Source organism: Spinacia oleracea, chromosome 2 (assembly GCF_020520425.1).
Source record: "Spinacia oleracea cultivar Varoflay chromosome 2, BTI_SOV_V1, whole genome shotgun sequence".
NCBI lineage: Eukaryota > Viridiplantae > Streptophyta > Magnoliopsida > Caryophyllales > Amaranthaceae > Spinacia > Spinacia oleracea.
The window spans coordinates 106810546-106832113 of NC_079488.1; the positions used below are offsets into that span (position 1 = coordinate 106810546).

General features: G+C 35.6%; 4 protein-coding genes across 4 annotated transcripts; 1 reads left to right on the forward strand and 3 right to left on the reverse strand.

Annotated features, from left to right (window-relative positions):
• Window positions 1-513: 513 nt before the first annotated feature.
• Window positions 514-4871, reverse strand: LOC110785001 (uncharacterized). Its single transcript, XM_021989445.2, has 7 exons — window positions 4494-4871; window positions 3322-3352; window positions 3066-3084; window positions 2547-2644; window positions 1909-2007; window positions 1123-1295; window positions 514-821 (listed from the first exon to the last, which is right to left on the reverse strand). The coding sequence occupies exons 1-7, from the start codon at window positions 4659-4661 to the stop codon at window positions 735-737; spliced, it is 675 nt and encodes a 224-aa protein (XP_021845137.1). The 5' UTR covers window positions 4662-4871; the 3' UTR covers window positions 514-734.
• A 2690-nt stretch (window positions 4872-7561) lies between these two features.
• On the forward strand, window positions 7562-10334 carry LOC110785012 (uncharacterized). Its single transcript, XM_021989455.2, has 2 exons — window positions 7562-8017; window positions 8702-10334. The coding sequence occupies exons 1-2, from the start codon at window positions 7688-7690 to the stop codon at window positions 9104-9106; spliced, it is 735 nt and encodes a 244-aa protein (XP_021845147.1). The 5' UTR covers window positions 7562-7687; the 3' UTR covers window positions 9107-10334.
• A 1052-nt stretch (window positions 10335-11386) lies between these two features.
• On the reverse strand, window positions 11387-21568 carry LOC110786093 (ATP-dependent Clp protease proteolytic subunit 2, mitochondrial). The gene is made up of 3 exons (XM_021990612.2): window positions 21152-21568; window positions 19970-20408; window positions 11387-11937 (listed from the first exon to the last, which is right to left on the reverse strand). The coding sequence occupies exons 1-2, from the start codon at window positions 21459-21461 to the stop codon at window positions 19984-19986; spliced, it is 735 nt and encodes a 244-aa protein (XP_021846304.1). The 5' UTR covers window positions 21462-21568; the 3' UTR covers window positions 11387-11937; window positions 19970-19983.
• LOC130467697 (uncharacterized) lies at window positions 14547-15271 on the reverse strand. The gene is made up of 2 exons (XM_056836291.1): window positions 15033-15271; window positions 14547-14913 (listed from the first exon to the last, which is right to left on the reverse strand). Exons 1-2 carry the CDS (start codon window positions 15269-15271, stop codon window positions 14547-14549), a joined length of 606 nt encoding a protein of 201 aa, XP_056692269.1.

Genomic DNA, 21568 nt, shown 5'->3' on the forward strand with positions numbered 1-21568 from the left:
AAAAATCCCCTACGTCTATTGCACCCAGACCCACCCCCCAAGTAAGGTGCTCCATGACCTGGACCCTGAAAAAGTATTAATTGAGTTACACATCACATTAATTGCCCATGCCAACATGTTATGTATGAAGTACCTTGCTCCTCATAAATTCTATGTTGGTTATGGGCTGAAAAACAGTTTTGACGTTTAGGTTCAGTTTCCCTATATCCACCTCAGTCCCCATCTGTAGAACTATGAGAGACAATGACAATTCTTGGTTTTATTAAATCAAACTAGAGTACAGAGTGCCAGAACTGCAAGTATCTACTTAAATACGCTCAAATTATCCCTTCTCATAATGAGCATGCGTATGACCCTACTCTGGTCCGGTATAGAATGTAAATGCTAGATCTAGATTATAGGTTCATAACCCTGGCCCCTTCCCATTTTGGGCGGAACGACATTTTTCTTCAGCACTAAAATGACTGATATACTTTTTATGTTTCCTCCTTACTATTCTACAAGATGAAAAAATGCCAAGAAAATAAAAGCTTATAGTAGATCGTCAGAAGTGACATCCTGCTCATCGGCAGAAGAATAAGCATGAAGTTGAATGTAGTTTACATAATGCATCTATGTCAACACAATCACACTTCATTATAACACCATGCTTTGTTCAACAGTCATGTACATAAACATGAAAATCATACATCGTGACATTCTGTTACAAGACTCAATTATTGGTTACCGTCTACTCAAGCTCTCCCGTTCCATTCTAGGTAGAATTCTTCTAAGTATTCTTCCATGAACTTGTGCCTTTTCTCTGCCCTCCTCCGCCCAGCCTAAACCATATACATGCCAGGAAAGTTTAAATGTCAAAAAATGAATATTAAATAGGCATTAAGAAATTGCAAAGACAAATAAGTGGAATGGTTATGCACTTATGCAGGCAGTATACATGTTTAGAAGGCAACAGCACCAATGGCTGTATTCTCAATCTTAAAACTACAGACATGGAAGAGGAAAGGATCATCCTAAAACTAAATGAATGAACAAATAGATAAATACTAATAAATAAATATCAAACTAACAGTAAGATGCAGACTGAAGTTTTGAAGCCACAGTTAAACATCTCATTTTTACCTGTGTTTTCATCAAATCCTTCAGTTTCAAAAGCTTCTCATGGAAATGATTCACTGTAGTCTGCTGATTTTTGTTCATGTACTCCTCTTTTGACATTGTACCTCGCGGCTTAATTGCAGGATCATGCAGCACCCTGTTCCTACTTCCTCCAAATGTGAAGCAACGAGCAATACCTGAAATTAGAATAAAAACCTAAGGTCTATTCTAAACTTGAGCAAGCCTAGTTATTATAAGTTAATAACCACATTGAGGTGCAGATGAAAGCATTGGGCTAGTGGTATAGTATGATAATAATGACACATGATCATCTTCTTATGGTGTCAAAAGACATAAAAATTGGCTCAACAAAGAAATTAGTGCTGATTCTTCATTTATTAGACAGCATTTCTCAATGGCCTTCTTTTCTTGTCTTCTTTTTCTCTGGAAAAGGGAGAGAGGGATGGTAATTGGGGTAGTAAAATTTGACCTTGTAGAGAAAATGTTGTGTTCTACAAATCATCAAATTGAAAAGTGCTACACAAGTTTGCATAATCTTTTGATATCAGAAAAACTGAATTCATTGAAAATATAGAAAATGAATAGGAGATAGAATTGGGAACTGATACATCTTCCTGGTTATAGCTTTTATTTTATTCAGGCAACCACATAAACTATCTCATCAATGTGAAGTTAACTGAGTGGCATTTAACCTTCAATTCCCTACTAAAGAACTGGAGTTTCATCCAAACATGATACATGGAAACTATCAAGGTATTCATGTTAGAACAATGAAATTTAAGAAAGTACCAATAGCACCAATAGCATCAAGACGATCTGCATCTTGTACCACCCCAAATTCCAAAGAGCATTCCTGATCATTATGTCCTGCAAGTTCCTCTTTGAATCCTGCACAGATCACCATAAAAATTTCAATTAATGGTCCAGTTCCGTGGATAGTCCGATTTCTACCCTTTTTTATCTTAAGCAAGCATAAAACAAGCAACACCGACTTTGTTTGAGAGGTTTGAGAGGGGTGGGGGAGTTGAGAAAAGCTACAGAAGGAAATAAAATGACTAGAACTGCAAATATCATGAATTATGGGATAAAACTTTATTGCAGGCAGTGAATGAACGAAGACCCCTCATGAAGAATTAGAAGAGCCCATCGGTGAGAGAAAACCCAGTCCAAAATAATCAACAAGAACAAGGATAAACTAAAGGAGAATGCAATATCTCACCCCTCAAAATCTCAAGAGCACCTTTACATGCAAGGAGAGGACAAGATCATCTCAGAGTGAAGTTTACAACATCCCCAATTACTGTGGGTATTTATACGCAACAAGCACATTTTTAAGTTGAAACAATAATGATAATGTTAAGTTGTAAAACTTCACTTGCTAGACCTGTAAGGGCAACATTTTCTACAAGGGGAACTAGCAAACATACCCATTCTTTTTATGATGCCCACTATCGTGTTCTTCTTGCTCTCCTCTACGCCTTCCTTCTCAAGAAATTCCTCAATTAAATTTTCCTCAGCAGGATCTCTGCATTCAGAAGGCCAACATATGACTAAAGAAAAAAGTATAGTTACATAGAGAAAATGCCAGGGGCACAGAAGTAGATTTATTATTATTTACTAAGTCCATGAAACCAGCATGTTAGGGGGAAAATATACGATGTGGTTAACAGTTAAGTGTTAACAATATAAGAGGGGGTAAAAACACCACTCATTTCATTTAAATCTCCAAATGTATCTACAACTTTGTTAAAAATGGTAGCATAACATGACAAATACAGTCATGTGCAACTTGAGTGAATCAGAAGTTGGCTTTACACATAAAGTTCCTTGTAAAAAAAAGTTCAACCACTATAGAGACTTTAGAAAGCAAGAATTGGACAAATCAAGTATTTGCAACAAAACTCAGAAACGGTTTCAGCAAAGAGGTGAAAGACTGAATAACTGACCTAGCATACTTGTAATCTCCTGCAATTGGTCATCCAAGGTAATACACAATCAGTAATATCAAATGATAACATCATCATAGCCATAAACACATCAACATTAATAGTATGCTATGTACAAACTACGAAGTATGGTGCAAGCTTGAATTCGATTACAATTTACAATAAATATTGGGCTTATGTAATCATGATTTTGTGCATTATTCTTTCATTTCAAACTTAAGGGGTTTAGTTACAAGATGTGAGAAACAAGGATTACCTATGTCATGTAACAGTGCAGCAAGTTCCACCTACAAGCATACAGAAAACATGAAGTCAATGAAAGTGACATACTTCAGAAATGCTAACATATACTGATATACTAGTACTGTCTGCTAGCCTTTATTCCATACATCATGTGGTCCTCTTTCTCGATGCTTTGTATAATAGTATCAATCCAAGTAGAATCTATCTCTTTTATTGAGGACATTTGATTTTTTTTTTTTCAAAGCACGGTAGGAATACCTTTGTTTGAGTTACTTCCACATGGAAACAAATTATGTGATAGTAACTTCAAATAACAACAATCATTCTGTGTAACTGTTTAAATTAATACAGGGAAATCCACCTTCGGTCCTTAGAGGTGCTTCATATTCAGTAGCAATGTGCATTTAGTCGATTTCAATAAACTAAGTGATCAAAGAGCATAACAATGTGTGCGACAAGTCTTAGCACTCAAACAAGCAGTTGGTAGATAGTCCTAATCACTGAAGACCTATTATACCTTGAGTTTAAAAAATCATTTTTTCCCGCAAAGGCATCTTACTAAAAACAGATTATTCCCTTGTAGCTGGCATGATTTTATTCAATTGATCGAACTCCCCAATAGGGAAAGCAACATGAAGACTTATCATACCATTTAAAGTTCTTTAAAATGAAAAGCTCAAACTCTCCATTTATTTAGCAAAATAAAGAAGGCAATTTTTGCCCCTTGATGACAACTCGCCTTCTACAATTTTAAACCACGTAGCCTTATCAACATCAATTGATGCTGGGAAAAAAATCATCAATTGACTCGAAAAAAGACGAAATTCATCCAAAGACTCTAATTACTAGGGTAATCATAGTTGTTCTTATTATCAAATAATTAGTATACATTAGGTCTAATCAATAATACTATCAAAACCTTAATCCCAAAAGGACGGGGTCGTCTGCTCCGAACCAATAATCTGTTCAACGTGGTCGTCCACAAAGATCTTCTTCATCCGTTCACTCCAATTGTTCATATATAAATAGTAAAATAGCTAATTAATTTATGAATTACTGTAATTCTTTACAATTAAACACAAGACCTAGCCTCACACCTCCTCGTATATTCAATTCAATTGACAAATTGAATTAAGAAAATGTAAATTGAAATCAAATGAGAGTTTTAAAAAATGAGGTAGTTACTGTAAACATGGAATCGGGGGAAGAAGAGAGGCCTTCTTCGGCGGCAAGAGATAGTGACAAGTCGCGAACACGAAAGATGTGAGCAGCATCGTGGGAAGCGTCGTTGCCACTCATGTGTTCTTCCACCAACTTCTCTGCTCGCGCAATTGTCTCTCTACTACCCTCCATTTCTAAACTCTTTCTTTCTCTCTCCTCTTTTTCTCTCTCCTCCTTTTCTGGTTTTCTGGAAATGGCGGACGCCGGACGGTGTTTATGTTGAAGACGAAGTGCAAAATGGGGGGAAAAGAAGAGGAAGTTTCGATGACGTTTTATCGGTTTCACTATTTATTTTTTGGCGCGGTTGTTTGTTTATTTGGTGTCCCTCTCTTCCCGATTCCCATTCATTGAATCATCCTTCACACTCAAATCAAGCCCACTTGTTATGTGTCGGGTCATATCGTATCGAAAACTTTAAAAAATTGTTCAAATAGGGTACTAGTGTACGTGTCTTGATCTGAAAAGGCACAGTCCACACTAAGTCACTGGGTCTACTTGGGTTCTTACCGGGTTTTTAGGGCATGGCTCAACCCCATGTGACTTGCCTACTTGTCTAAACCTAATTTCACTTAATTTAACATAGTTTGTCGTGTCTTGTTGTGTTTTTTTTCCAAAAAACGCGGCTCGAGCACAACCAATTGTCTATGAATTCATGTCGTGCCAGGCTGGTTATTTTTGTGTCCGTGTCATGCCATGTTTTTTTCGTGTTTGGACGTGTCGTGTCTCTGGTTGTCCCAACTCAATGTCATCTTTACTTTCATGTAGCAATGACTAGCAAAATATCATGACTTATAAAGTAAGATATAGTAAAAGAGCGAGACTATTAAGTTTAATTAAGATAAGATAAATGAAACTCACACAAAAGATTACGACATAAGAAATGGGAGGGCATATCGAACTAGAATCATAAACTACACTCAAATAGATCCTATTTTTCATGCCATATATTATTATTCATTAAGGACCCGTGAAAAATACCTAACTAATTAAGATGAAAGCTTTTAATTCATTTGATTGAAGTGAACAACACGGTTTGGGAACGTGAAGAAGGTTCATTCTTTTTGACCAAAATGCATGCATAGCCAAACAAATCTCCTTTATGCTTCTAATTGGTACCCCACCAAGTTTAAAGTCACCTCCCTCTTGTGAGGGTCCAAACCTAGACAATTACTACCAATTCAACAACCAAATAGAAACAAAATACAACGACCAATCAAAATCATAAACAAAATAAAATATGTACGAAGTATTTTTTTTTTTTTTTTTTTGAAGAAACATATACAAAGTATATTGCCAATTTGCCATGCACAAATACTATAAATTATAACTCAGTATAATTTCGACATAAGACAGTTTCATATTATATATAGCACATAAGTATTATTACCTAAGCTATTAAGAACTATAAGTTACACTAATTATATTTGTTATTTAAAGGCGCTATTATCTTATCAGTTTATCGTATATGATACAGTCATTTTACATGATAGTTACTACTCTATCTCCACTAAGATTTTCTTATACCCTTTTGTTTACTTTTTTTTAAGAATTGATTTCATTTTGAAAACAAGTGCAATCATTGGTTTTTAAATATTTTTAAGATGTAAATGGGTTATTAAGTGGGAAAAATATTTCATAAAAGGAATGAGACAAACTCAATACGGCATTCATTTTATCAATATATATATAGAGCAATCTTAGTGAGACCAAGGGGGCATTTTATAATACCATAATCAATAAGCTAGACCCGTGAGACCAATTGCGTGTTGGTTTAGTGGTGATTGGGGCTGAACTTGGTAGGGAGAACCCGTGTTCGATCCCCCGCAACAACTATTGGTAAGGGACTGGAACGGTGGAACCTATCCACCCAGAACTCGCCCTGAATCCGGATTATCCCTAAGGGTGAACTGGGTGTTGTAATAATTGGGTTTTCAAGACAAAATAATATAATAAGAACGAGTTTAGGAAATCGTTGCGCCGTGGTAACCAAACAATTCAACCGCCTTGAAAACGAGATTCGGTGCAACCGGGGTGCACAATTGTATTCACCGATTCGTTCCCTAAGGTTTACACAACCCTCGTCACACAAAGACACTTTTGGGTGATGAGATGGAGCCACATAAACTTATGCCCAAAAAAAGGAAAGAAGAGGAGAGGAGAGGAATAGATAACAAGTGTGTATATTTCTTATGTTGGTTTTCTCGAAAAATGAAAGAACATATATATAATACTCCAATCAAGAAGTGAAGGAAGCTATAAGGTTTTTAGGAAAACCAACCACCAAATGAAGTCCAAAGATCTAAAGAGATCAATGACCATAATGAATAATAAAATGACTCATAATCATGAGAGATTTAATTATCTCCATAAACATGGAGAATAACCACAAATAACAACTCTTCATCAGTAAAAGGGAGGTTACATATGACTTAGTGGAGGAATCAAAACAACCCAAGGAAGCCAAAGGATTCAAAGGAATCCAATGACCATCATCAATAGACTTAAGTATGATTATGAAAAGTTTAATAACATCCTTAATCAAGGGGATCTTCAAACAACTTAACTCAACATAATTGGAACAATTAAGTCACTCAAAATATCAACAAAAAATGTTGTTTACAAAAGGAATCACGAGGAACCAAATCCAACGTCCAAAAGACGTCTTTTGGTATCCGCCCGATCGGACGACCACCGTCCGGTCGGACGAATTACTCGCCCACTTACACATTATACGCGTGCCTGATCTGGCGCTTTCCGCCCGGTGACCATCGGGCGGACTTCTTTTTCAAGCTTTACTTCTAACACCGGGTGCTAACACAAAAAAAAAAAAAAAATAAATAAAAAAATAAAAAAAAATCAATAAGCTAGATGTTGCTAATTGAATTGGTGTCATTATCAAGCGTGTTTGAATGAAAACAATGTATTGAACAATCAAATATTTTATTTTATTTTTTTCTTTTAAAATTTTTGAACAATCAAATATCAAAACAAGGATATAAATTATTATATTTATAAAAATAATAATAAAAAAAAAATAGACAATAACTTAGTCTCCTCCATGCTATGCCAAAGTCCAACCAAACCCAACACCTTAAAAAACCCTCCTTTTTTTTCTTCTTCATGGGTTAACCATCATCTTGTACATTCATCCTTTTTCCATGGCCCCAAACCAGAAAACAACTCAACAAAAAAGACCCAAAACAAATTGTTTTCTCGCTTGTTTCGGGTTTCCACCAAAAACAACCTCCTCCTCCTCATCATCTTCCTCTAAGAAGAAGCCTAAGAAAATCGACGCTCGTAAAAAGTTCTTGAAGCTTAAGTTACATTGGCCTAAACTTAAAGTCATGATCATTGAGAAGAAAAGATTTATCTTTGATCCAAAAGCAGCAGCTCTCAAGGCCAGCCATGATCTCATGTTTGAAGCAACCAAAGTTCAGAATCACCTCAAACAACGTATTGATCATCATCATTTCTCAACTATCCAAGAGGTACGTATATATAGTAATTGGTACGTGTCCGAGAAAACTATGTTAAGATGTTTGAAAAAAGTTGTCAAATTTTAAAAGGTTTATGATAAGATCTTCGCGCAATTCAACACGACTTAATAAAGGGTAAATGATTAATAAAAAATAAGAAATGAAGCAACTATCACAAAGTTTTTTTTGGTTAAAACATGGAGCTAGAGAGGAGATTCGAACTTGTAATCTATTGTGAACACACTTGTATTTTTACCTCTCAATTGTTAGAAATCATTTGTTCTTCAGGGGTTATGACAATACTTTCTTCGATTCTTTTTAGTTGCAACACTTTGCTTTTAACGCTTGTCAATGCATATCTTGAACAATTAAGTTAATTACACATATTCGCAAAATATACCTTAAAACGAATCTAGCAATATCACACGTGAATATGTTTTTCCTAAAGTAAAGTATAGATCATAAAAAATAAAAAACAAAGTAGATTTTGTAAATATTGCAAAAAGTGTTGCGATTATTTTTAAGTTAACTAATCCCCGATGACATAGGTAGGGTACAAATGCAAATGTATAATTTTGTTACGTTGCACATATTTACATCATTAAATTAATTCATAATTCTAAGGATACGTACTTTGATTAATTTATGATAATAATTTCATTTTTGTGTGTTTAATTATTCTCATTGAATTTGAAGGTGCCCTCAAAAGGAAGCATTACCCACCAAGACAACAACCAAAGTGATTTAAAAAACCAATCAATTTGTGCTACATGTCATCATCATAAACAAGATCCCGCCACTCCCAAGGCCGCCGTCATCCAACGATCTATTTCCGGTAACAAATTAGTTACCAAGGATCCGTCGATCGGGGTGGCGATAATGGTGGCGATGTTAATCATTATGTCGATTTGGGGGCGATTGTGTGCTATTTTATGCATGTCTGCGTGGCTATATTGCATACCATTTTTCCGGCGGGTACCAAATCATACCAACTCAAAATTGGGTACGGATAATTTGAACCCGGAATTGAACAAGAAGAAAGTGGTGCTACAACAAGGGCTACTTCAAAGGGATCACAAAACTGGTATTGGCATTTCGTGACAACAAGTCTTTTTCATTTTTAGAGGTACAAAATAGCTTTTTTTTGTCACCATGTTTGCAAAATTTTGATGGGACCGGATGATTGCCAAGATGTCATTACAATGCCACGTACGGTCATTTTTTATTTTTTATTTTTTTTGCTATTGTTAATAATTTTTTGAAAAGGATCGATTTCTTTCAATATTGCATAAAGATCTAACAATTCCCTAAATACGTTACTTTTTAAGTTATTTCCCACCATACCGTCGACGTAAGCAAGAGAGAAAGAGAAGTAATTTTTTTTTTCCGGTTCAGCATTGAACCGCTATATGAGATAGCGGTTTCGTTTTAAAGCAAACCGCCATCTCAGATGGCGGTTCAATGTTATAAACCGCTATCTCAGATAGCGGTTTGTATTAAAACAAAACCGCTATCTCAGATGGCGGTTTACTTAATTGTAAATTATTTTTAACATGAATTACAGTTTAAATAGAAATATAATTTAGAAGTAACCTCTTATGACATCAATTGTGTCTGTAGCTCAGTAGATAGAGTGTGTTGTTTCTACGCAGGAGGTCGTGGGTTCGAATCCTACCTGATGTGTTTATTTCTTTTTAACCATTTATTAATATTAATTATAAACATTTCTAAATTTAACTTATCAACATTAGTGTCTGTAGCTTAGCGGATAGAGTGTTTATTTCCCAACCAAAAGGTCGTGGGTTCGACCCCTAGCTGATGCAGTTTTTTTTTTAACCATTATAAATAGTACTACTTACGTGATTATAAACCGCTATCTCAGATAGCGGTTGACTAGTGTCGCTTCGTTAAAAAAAAAGAGACCGATTTTAATGCTGACGTGGACGGTATGGTGGGAATTAAGTTAAAAAGTGGCGCATTTTGGGAATTTGACGTTCTTTAAACAATATTGAAGGAAATCGCTCTTTGAAAAGGGAATAAAAGAGTTGTTTCGTCGTGTTTGAGTCTTGGGAGTGTAACCAGATTTATTAGAAGAGTTTACCTTCCGTTAATGATAATACTTAAAAAAAAAAACCTCCCTTTTGCCTTCTTACTTTTTCTAAATGTAGATATAGACATATAGTACATTCAAAGATAAATAATACGTAGTACAAAGTAACATATGCATATATATATATATATGCAGAGTGTTATAATGTTATATATGGGCACGCCAAAGATATAATTGAACATTTGCATTGGAAGTAGTTTAATTTTGGTTTGTGGTGTATCCGTGTATGAAGTTTGTATTTCAAATTGGTGATTTGTTTAGCTTGGTGTGTGTTTCGTCTAGTTATGGATCCAAAAAAGAGGTGTTCGATTTCATTTAAAATGAAGATGTTTTTAGTTAAATTAGGAGATCGATTTGTAATATGTGAATTACTTCTTTTATTAGTAATGATCGATGTTAATAACTTTTTGTTGTATACTACTACGTATTATGCATAAATTTGAATAAGTATTATACTCCGAAGCAAATTAAGAATATGCATATACTCACCATAATATACCTAAAAAGAATATTCAACCCGTGCATTATAAAAACTACTCCATTTTATTCACTGTGCCATAAGTTGAATTGAATTTAGTCAATATATTAGTATTATCGTACCGTCCATAGACCAAACTCTACCATAAATATATTGTCACAAGTTACAACTATATGATAATCATTATTCATTTATAATAGTACCAAATTTCATTAAATTTGCCGTAAGCATGTAAGCAATTCTGAGGAAATGTCACCAACTCTAATCCGTTTTCTTGAAACAGTCTTCACTAATTAATTAATTAATAAGTGTATATACTACTAATATAGTAATATGATACGTATATCTGAAATCCTTGATAACTTAATCAAGTTGAAAGCATGAAATTAAATATACCTGAAACAAGAGATTAGACTCAATTGCCAGCGTGTTGCCGGATTTTGTATTAAACTCGAGCCAAGCCAGCAGTTCGAATGTGAATAACGTGCAAACACGCCAAAATGCTCTTTGTTGTACAATCATACTTCCTCCGTTTCGCAATAGATGCATCATTTTTTTTTTCACGTATCCCAACATGCTCATTTGAACATTAATATCTCTAATTGCGTGTAAGTAAAAATTATAAAAAATTGATATTTGGAATCCTCATATTGATACGAATTTAACAAGATCTCACTTGATTATGTTTGTTTTCAGATAATGTGAAAGAATAATTGTCAAAGTTAATTGATGAATAGTGTCCAAAAGAAAAACGATGCATCTATTCGGAACGAAAAAGTAAATTATAGTACTATTTTGAAGGCTTAGAGCATAAGAGTACAATTAGTTAACGTATACATCAACAATTTTCAGCAACAAATCATATAATATGCAACGGTCCTAGCTTGGCGGCTAGAGTACCGATTGATACAGACAAGAATGAATTATCAAACATTGATTTTAAGCAACAAAATCAAACATCCTGCAGGGTTCTTAAGGCGCATAAAATGATACAATTATCAATATCGGAGCCTTTGATATGCAAGTAAAAGTACACTAATGATAATTCAAGAACACTTCCACCCAGAGTGAAAAATACGCTTTAAGGTGCATAACATGATACGGGAAAAAGGCAAAATAATACAAAGCATTCCTGAAAGATAACGTAATAGCACCGGCCATGGCCATGGCCATGTTCAAGGATCACTCTATCCAGGTTTTTATCAACATTGTATAAATCTCAATTCAGCAAAAAAATCACCGAACATTGCTCTCTGAACTCTTCCTCAACATCTCCCGAGTGATGTTCAATCGTTATTGATCTACTATGTTAGACGATAACTTTTTCTTTCAAGATTCGACCATCTGCCAAGAGAAATAATAACCTTAGACATTTAGCAAGTAACAAAGATAGCTCTCCAAAAACAAAAACAAAAACAAAAACAAAAAATCTATCGAAACAGCCTGTTATAGACAAGTCACCATCAATAGGCAAGGGTGGAGAACCTGACATCAAGAATATTTTGATTTTAACTATTTCAGATATGATAGCAAAATGAATACAAAGAAAAATAATTCAAGTCAATAAGATATGCCTAATCCCGTCCAAATTCTGAAATTTTTAAACAATTGATAGACTATTCAACTAAAGATATAACTATCTTTCTTGGCTAACGTATCTACAAGGCACAAGATAAAATAAAAATCAAAAAAGGCACTACAAAGCCAGAAAACCTGTAAGGCAAAGTCATCATCACAACTCACAATATCACACTCACCCATGCGGATGCCTTTCGTAATGCATCCCTATAAATTTGATAGAAATGAACACTGATCAAACACAAACTTGGGTGTGCTGATGCATTACTGTTACGATAGAGTATATCGTAACAATTACCAGAGACATAAACACTGGACTCTCAATTAAAAATGACACACACACTCTTCAGTCGTTACCATAACCTCAGTCTATAACCTGACATACCGGATAGGTACTAAATGCCCTTTGATTGCCTAGTACTTGGTATCTCTTTTGCTGATTTTTGTCTGTTTAGAAGGTGAACAGTGGATCAGACAGACTTCCCATATCTACCTCGAAGCACATGACTATGGAGGAATGTCTGGGGCAAACGATCTTGCATCACAGAGAGTCTTGCTTCTGTTGATTTTTGCATGTATAGAAGGTGAAACTAGAAGGTTTCCTAGTAGCTTAGGATGTTGGGTTGGAACTCTTGGAAGTGATATGTAGGTTAAAAACAAGTTAAAAGATGGATTTGTTGAATAACAGCAGCCCGACAGAACTGTCCAAAAACATGCTACACTACTTCAACTCTTCAAGTGGCTATATCTGGCTACTAGAAGAGGTAGATAAAGTATAGTTGCAGATTTGGGTCCGCAAGCATCTCAATCTTCCGAAGCGCTGGTTTATTAGCTTGAAAGTTATGTATGCAAGCTGAAGTGAAAGTTATGTATGCCCACTAAGAGACAAAGGCCCACTGGACAAGAGAACTCGTGTCTTACTATGATATTCCCACCTGTTAGAGCTCACAAGTATATATAATATTTCGGGACTAAACAAACAACTACTCGAAGGAAAAAAATATAACGTAAGAAAATAACCTCTTATATTATATTCTAACTTTTTATGTGATTTTAATAATTACAATTTCCACAACACATCCTAAGATTTTATATTTTTATAATAAAATGAGGAATGCTAAATAAGAAACGTTTTCTAAAAACAATGATGCACACTATTGGTTTCCTACCATTCCTCTTCCTTTTTTTTCCTTAAAAAGCCTCTCCACAATATCAGGAGATTTAATCTTATAGCCAATATTTATTCCCAAAGTTATCCACCTCGTTCATAATTTCAAATCATTCAAATTTTGGACGACAAATTGTGTTATCCGCATCCAGTTGCACCATTTTTTACAATGATTACCTACGGACCCTCTACCGGCACCAAACAAATCGTAGTTCCATTTATTTTTAGGTCCTCTAAACTCCAAAGACGATGGCCATTAACAGCTTTTGGATACCACAAGAATATACTTTATTGGCTCTTTCATCAAGCTTGTTACCCTTGACATGACAATAAGTTGAGCACCCAAAGCCTCTAAGTGTCTTGTGATCCGCATGTTGTTCCCCTGACCACACCCTATGAATGTGGGGATCGATTTACGATAAAGCAAGTTACATCAACCGACATTGTAACCATTCTTTGCTTAACTCGGAATTATAGCACATACACCTTGCCTACTCAAGTAGTGTACAATTCAGTCTTTCTGCAACCCCATTGCAACCCCATTCTATTGAGGTGTGTATGTGACTCACTGAACCAGTGTCTCACAAAGCCTTAGCTCCTTGAAAGTTCCTTTTGTGTATTTTTTACCTTTACAGGACCGTATAATTTTTAGCCTTCGACCCATTATGTTCTCAACCATTGATCTCCACCGCTTGGAAATGTTGGATACCTCATTCTCATGCTTGAAAAAACTAGTATTTGGTGCACATGATGCGTGCGTATAACTAACAGATGTAATAAGGATAATGTTGGATAAATAAACGTGAAAGAGAGTGAAGGAAATAATTGAATAACATTGCATTTATTGTCAAAATACCGTATATATGCTGCTTGACAAAACTAATAAAGCTAAAATCAAGGGAACAATAACTATGACCCGCCAACTAATTAAATCAGAAAACTTATCCCATTAACTTTGACCCATTATTCCCATTAGTCCATGACTTAGTAAACCACTAAGTTAATGACTCCTAGAAAAACTCTAACAAACAAAATATTATCTAATTATTTGAATCATTAATCTAACATCCTCCCTTGATTCAAAATCACATACAATTGCTAAACCTTGCTATTGTCTTCAATGATTCATATTGAGGTGGACTCCGACTTGAACTCGACACTTTTTTAAAAATGTCTACACGAATTCTCGACAAACAAGAACACACGACTAGAAGAGCTTGCTTTCTTGTCCTTCGACATTTTGAACAAAATTGGTTTGCTCTTGCTCTTTCTCATCACGTTGTTTATCCCAAAACCTATCTTCTTTGTGACCATATCTTTTGCAATAGTAGCATTGAATGCTACTCATGAATTGACGTTGTCCTTCGAATCGACCACGACCACCTTCATCACGACCACAACCACGACTACCCATACCGCGGCCACGGCCACGACCTTCATCATAATACCAATCACCCGACATTTGCCCCTTAACTTGAAAGGCTTTCTCCTCGACGTTTTCATCCATAGACTTATCCATTCTCTCCTCATGAGCCATCAATGAACTCATCAACTCATAGATATATCCTAAGACTCTAAAATTGCAGTCACAATATGTTTATAATCACTATTCAAACTCCTTAACTCATTGCCCACAATTGTCTCATTTGAGATATTATCACCATATATTTTCATTTGACTGATAATTGAAGACACTTTAGACAAATAGTCTTGAAATGATTCTTTCTTAGTCATTGTTAAACTCTCAAATTGTGTACGAAGAGTTTGTAATTTTACAGCAATTACCTTCTTATCACCAAAATACTCTTGTTTGATGATCTCCCATGCTTGCTTTGAGGAAGATGCAGCGGAAATTCTAGGGGAAAACTCATCATCTAATGCCGATTGGATAAACAATAGAGCCTTCGCATCTTTCTTATGATTTTCCCGCATCAGGTTCAATTGGACCCTCCTTGGGTTCTTCATACCCTTGCTTAACCATTTCCCACAACTCTTGAGACTTGAATATAGTTTTCATCTTGAGACTCCATAAATGGTAATTCGCCCCCTTAAACTATGGGATTAGGGGCTGAGAACTAGAACCACTACCATTAATTTCCATACTCCAAACAAGTAATTCACTCACAAACAAACTCTCACAATAATAGCAAAGAGAGCTACGTTGCTTTCCTTGACTCACAATTTTCTTTTTAACGTTGTTTGTTCCTTTCTTTCACCCTCTCCTTTTTTTTTGGTTTGGATCTATCCTGAAGCTCTAGATACCATGTTGGATAAATAAACGTGAAAGAAAATGAAGGAAATAACTGAATAACATTGCATTGATTGTCAAAATACACGTAAAGCTTGACAAAACTAATAAAGTTAAAATCAAGGGAAGCGTAATCCCATGATGACCCGCTAACTAATTAAATCAGAAAACGTATCCCATTAACTTTGACCCATTATTCCCATTAGTCCTTGACTTAGTAAACCACCAAATTACTGACTCCATGTCCTCCCCTCTTCCCTTATAAAATAGAGATAAATCTAAACATATCTAATCATCAACAAATGTAACAAAGTACCTTGGAAGAAACTTTAGCCAGACCATAAACAAGTATGCAAACAACCCTTTGCTTGAACTTAACCTTGTTTGCTTTTCCATACACACAATGTTCACAAAATTCAACTTGTGGTTTCTTCGTGTTCTTCAACAAACCTTGTCCACTAAGCAATGATAGACCTTTTCCAACACATGCCTAAGGCGCATGTGTCATATCCCCGTGCATTCTATTTGGTCCTTACTTCCACAGATTCCAAAATCACTTGTATCCCCGGAAGAGGATAAAGGTTATTATGACAAATCCCCTTAATCGTGCCAAGGAACCACAAATAACTTTTAATACTCCATTCTCCATGATTATTTTGCAACCATTTTTCTCTAATAACCCAAGAGATATAAGGTTTTTCTGCAATTTTGGGATGTTTCTCACATCCTTCAAGGTTATTATTGTTCAATCATGCATCTTGACTCGGATAGTACCTAATCCAACAGTCTTGCAAACATGAATTTCCCATCAAAACTGTGCCACCATCCAAACTTTGATAAGTTATAAACCACTTCTTGTTTGGGCACATATAATATGATGCTCCTAAATCAAACATCCACTTACCAAATGTTTCATTTCATTGTTCTAAAACGAAGTAAGAACAATCTTCCTCGTCATTTGAGACATAACTTGCCTTTTGTTTTCCTTGTTGTTTTCCTATGGAATTGTCGTTGTTGTTCTTCTTGAATATTACCCTCTGATTTGGGCGATTCGCTTTAAAATGTTCAAGCTCACCACATTTGAAACATGGTCTTTCCGCAAAAAGTATAGATTTAAGTCTAGATTTCCCTCCCTTGCCTCTTCCTCTTTCATTGGTCCTTCCTCTAGTTATAAACAATCCTTGAGCTTGTTGCTTGTACTCTCTTCCATTACTAGACAACATCCAACTTGTAGCAACCTTTTGAAGATCATCCGCTAAAAGTAATGTTTTAGTCTCATTCATGGTTACAATATCACCCACAAGCATCAATGTTTGAACCAGATTATCGTAGGACTTAAGCAATGAAAGTAGCAGTATGAGTGTTTGGTCTTCCTCATCTACTGTCACATCTATATCCTTTACGTCTGATAAAATCCTATCAAACTTATTGATGTATTTTCGAATTGAGGAGCCTTCTTCCATCTTGCATATATACAATTTGGATTTAAGTAGATCCTATTTGTTACAGCCTTCCTCATGAAGTTGGTTTCTAACTTTGCCCAAAGGCCAATAGTCGTTGCTTCTTCATTAATAAAGAATGCAACATCCCTCTCGGGGCATAAGATTATGGTTTCTCGTGCTTCAAGATCTAGCTCTTCCCAATCCTTGTCCTTCATATCTCTAGGTTTTTGTCCTTTCTTCCCGCTAGTGCTTTGTGCAGCTTTTGTGAAATTAGCAAATTTTTCATTTGCATCCTCCAATAGGAAAAATCATTTTTCCCATTGAACTTTTCAATTTCATAATTCCCCTTTCCACCGGTATAGGCCATTATAAAGATTTTTCAAAATAAAAATTTACCACTTAATATTTCGACGTTGGCTCTGATACCAAATGTTAGAGCTCGCAACAGAAATGTAGCTTATATAGGTAATATAAAATCGATACCTCACAGTTATATACAATATTTTGGGATTAAACAAACAACCACTCTTTGAAGGAAATAAATATAACATACGAAAATAATCTTATATTATATTCTAACTTTTTATGTGATTTTTAATAATTATAATTCCTACATTACATCCTAAGAATTTATAATAAAATGAGGAATGCTAAATAAGGAACGTTTTCTGAAAACAATGATGCACACTATTTTGTTTCCCACAATTCCTCTTTGTTTTTGTCTTAAAAAAATTCTCCACCATATTGGGAGATTTAATCTCATAACCAATATTTACTCCCACACTTCTAAAGAATGAGAAACATCAAACAAAACCTACTTTATTATATTAACATCCAAAAGAGAAAGCTAATTCATAGTATAAACATCAACCATCATAAAATTTAGTTCATACATATGTGTCTCATTAGTTGATTCTACCTTTTAAAGCATATATATATGACATTAAGCCCAAAATATCAATGCATCTTTATACAATCACATACTACCTCTGTTTCAAAATTAAACCGGAGGAAGTATGTCGCAAGGTAACCTACAGAAATACAAGATAACCTATTTTTACTCCTATGTTATTTATAAGCCTTATGTCATGGGGGATTGTACTTGTATAGTGATGAAGTTATATTTTGGGCTTAATGGCATGTAATCATGTATATATGCCTCAAAAGGTAAAATCATCTTACGTGATATATATATGTACGTATGAACTCATGTGTATGATAGTGTGATGCAATAAACTCTGTGGAATTAGCTATTTAATATAGTGGTTTTAAACTTTAAGCTTATAGATAGTAATGACTATGTAAATAGTCTTTTTTGGATGTGTATGGTTAATTTAATAACGTAGGTTATACGTAGGAACATAACCGTGTCAAGGAGGAAGATGTGGGTTGACGATTTCACAGTGACGGGTGGTCAATGTCACTGATTACACATATTGTTTAAATATTGTTGGATAACCAGCCTAGCCAGTGTTTTTCAGCAAATGTCAGATTCGGTAAGACACTATAATCAATCCATCCTAGCAAGTGTTTTTCAGCAAATGTCAGATTCGGTAAGAGACTATAATCAATCCACCCAACTGCAGATATCTTTCTCTTCTGACCCCTACATGTATTATTGTCCCCACCCCAAAAATTAGTTTAACACGTAATAGGCAAAGGCTCATATGGCCCTAAAATATGATATTTGAGGAGCTTGACAAAGTGAAATCATGTGGAAACATAATATGAAGCAAATGAGGCAGCACACTAACAAGCCATATTCCAGAAGAAGGTCTTTGTATATAGAGAGTTATTAGTTTATTACAACATCCCTTCATCACTGTGGATCACAGATAAACAGGAAAAAAAAATGGATGTAATTCTATCAAAGAGAGTGAGGTATGAGTTATGCTTTCAAGGCATTGCAAGTTGCAACATTCAAACATTCAATTATCAAGCAACATGGAAACAATCAACCACCGTCAAAAACAAATATTCAATGATAAGTAGACTTGATCTCTAAAACTAACTGTACCTATAAGTTTTACTTCTAAACTCTAAGGTCTGTAACCCCTTACTTTCTACTGAGGAGCCGTCTCTCTGCCCAATCTCTCTGATGAAATACCGTGCATAACAGTCTGTGATTTATCACCACAACTCTGGCTTTGCACCCAAAAGGATTACTGACACCCATTCATCACAAAATAAGCCAGGTAAGAATACCTTCATATATCCTTAAAAGTTAACATTTGAGAGAGGATAATAGTTTAAGGGTAGACACAATTACACATCTAAACATTTGAGGGGGTGTTTTTTTATATTGAAACAGTTAAAAGTGATTGATTGTAGACAGCATTCAAGGGTTATATGTTTTGCAGGTATCTTTAAGTTATCAGTGTATCCTAGTCTTTGTCATGTAACCAATGACTGATAGGCTGTATTGCATGGTGTTTTTTGCTTATTGTGAGAAGGCGATTACAGAGAACTTAATTACATGGTTTTCTGAATTGATGGAGTTCGAAGCTAGTTACATTATGTGCTGTAAGGAGTAAATCAGAAAGGGCACACATTTTGTCGCATGAATGATTGGAATATATTGGTTAGAAAGGATAATTTAAGAGGATCACTTTTCAATAGTGGCACTTCGACAAACAAAACGGATGGGGAAGGGCATGGGAATTAAATGGGTGAGAAAACCTTATAAGAACTTTAGTATCAGCTACACATGCCACCAAGTACGATAAGCCACTGATGTAATTGACTTTCCCTGCCAGAACCTATTTGCAGGAAGCCCCTTGGGAAATCAAATCCCTGACCTGTTTCTCTCCCTCCCCCTCCCCCTAATACCTCTTCTTCACCCCATTAGAGTCGAAAGCAAACACTTGGGAAGCTAATAAATCATCACAGTCAACAAAATGAAAATAATCGCCAAAGTAAACAGAATGCCACGACACATACCTCACTGATGTATCCTAGTTTGAACCTTTGCCTTTGTCCTTTTCTTCTGTGCTAACAGCGTCACTTACCAAATCTATGGGTCTCTCATTAATGACTTCATCAATAATCCCAAACTCTTTTGCCTCTTCTGGTGTCATAAAGTAATCTCGATCCATGTACTTTTGAATAACGTCAACAGGCTGCCCTGTATGCTTAGAGTACAATGCATTCAATGAATCCCAGACACGGACAATTTGTTTTGTGTGAATAGTCATATCCTTTGCTTGCCCGCTGTAACCACCAGATGGTTGATGAACCATAATTGTTGCATTTGGGAGGGACCTTCTCTCACCCTTGGTACCAGCGGCCAAAAGGAGTGATCCCATTGATGCAGCCTGTCCCAAACAAATGGTATTAATTGGAGAGCGGATGTACTGCATGGTATCATAAATTGCAAGACCTGCATTACACAAAGACATGGTACCAATCAGCACAAGGATTGAATTTAAAACTTGTAAATAATTACTAGAACCTACTAGCACAAATTTTATTTCCCCCTCGTCAAGACATACATATACTCCATCCTTCCAGAAATCATTGCACATTATCCCAACCCCAAATATGACATTTTTCCCTATCCACACACACACATGAGTCACCATCGATCATTCTAAATAAGTTCATTTTTGGATACCGTGACGGCGTGACAACATTTTCATGAATTCTACAATCCAATTGCCGACTTTTCTTTCCAATGAAGGGAGTATTTAGGGAGCATTGCCTAACTCTAAAGAACTTTCAAGAGAGATTCACCAAGACCATCGCTTACTCTTCCCGTACACGTGGTTTGCTTGTGTGTGCACACACACTCACAAAGTCCCTCTTTTCAGCTTGACAAATTCCAACTTCCCACCTCAATTACCACGGGATAATCAAAGAAAAGAATCAAAACTCACATATGCATTTGCTATTAAACCAAAGTACCAAACACTAGGGATTACATCGCCCCTAATCAAAGCAAAAATTGAAAGTACACAAGAAGAAAAAACAAATATAAATTTCACATACATTTATGCAATTAAACCAAAAGGGCTCATAAAATTGAACAAAAATGATAGAATTAACAAATACCCACCTCTTAAAAGCATCTAAATCTTAATAAAAGTGAAATGAAAAAGAGGAAAAGAGAGAAAAATAACTGACCAGCAGTGACGGCGCCACCGGGGGAATTAAGGTACATATTGATGGGCTTAGAGGGGTTCTCAGATTCAAGGTAAAGGAGCTGAGCTACCACAACATGGGCGGTATCATCGGCGATGGGACCATTGATGCAGATGATGCGCTCCTTGAGAAGGCGAGAGAAGATGTCGTAGGCTCTCTCCCCTCTGGAAGAATGCTCTATAACCATTGGAATTAGGCTGAATGCCCGACATTTTTGAGAACTCAGCCCATTTGAGAATGATGATGATGATGTGCGCAGAGAAAGGCCCTTGCTCAGTGCGCTCCGCAACATCTCTTCGCTGCTGAAATCGTCGCTCGGATTCAAGGAGAGAGAAGAAGAAGAAATGGAGGGAGGGTTTACTGCCTTAACTGAACAAGTACAGAGTAACAAATACGAAG

Bases quoted from the DNA above. Each gene is read 5' to 3' on its own strand.
- LOC110785001 (XM_021989445.2), bottom strand. From the start codon at position 4,661: ATGGAGGGTAGTAGAGAGACAATTGCGCGAGCAGAGAAGTTGGTGGAA. The intron at 3,353-4,493 runs GTAACTACCTCA...GTATGCTTGTAG, and splicing joins CCCCCGATTCCATGTTTACA to GTGGAACTTGCTGCACTGTT. The intron at 822-1,122 runs GTAAAAATGAGA...TATATGGTTTAG, and splicing joins AGGATTTGATGAAAACACAG to GCTGGGCGGAGGAGGGCAGA.
- LOC110785012 (XM_021989455.2), top strand. From the start codon at position 7,688: ATGGCCCCAAACCAGAAAACAACTCAACAAAAAAGACCCAAAACAAAT. The intron at 8,018-8,701 runs GTACGTATATAT...TTGAATTTGAAG, and splicing joins ATTTCTCAACTATCCAAGAG to GTGCCCTCAAAAGGAAGCAT.
- LOC130467697 (XM_056836291.1), bottom strand. From the start codon at position 15,271: ATGCGGGAAAATCATAAGAAAGATGCGAAGGCTCTATTGTTTATCCAA. The intron at 14,914-15,032 runs GTCTTCAATTAT...CTGCAATTTTAG, and splicing joins CAAGACTATTTGTCTAAAGT to AGTCTTAGGATATATCTATG.
- LOC110786093 (XM_021990612.2), bottom strand. From the start codon at position 21,461: ATGTTGCGGAGCGCACTGAGCAAGGGCCTTTCTCTGCGCACATCATCA. The intron at 20,409-21,151 runs GTCAGTTATTTT...TGTGTAATGCAG, and splicing joins CGGTGGCGCCGTCACTGCTG to GTCTTGCAATTTATGATACC.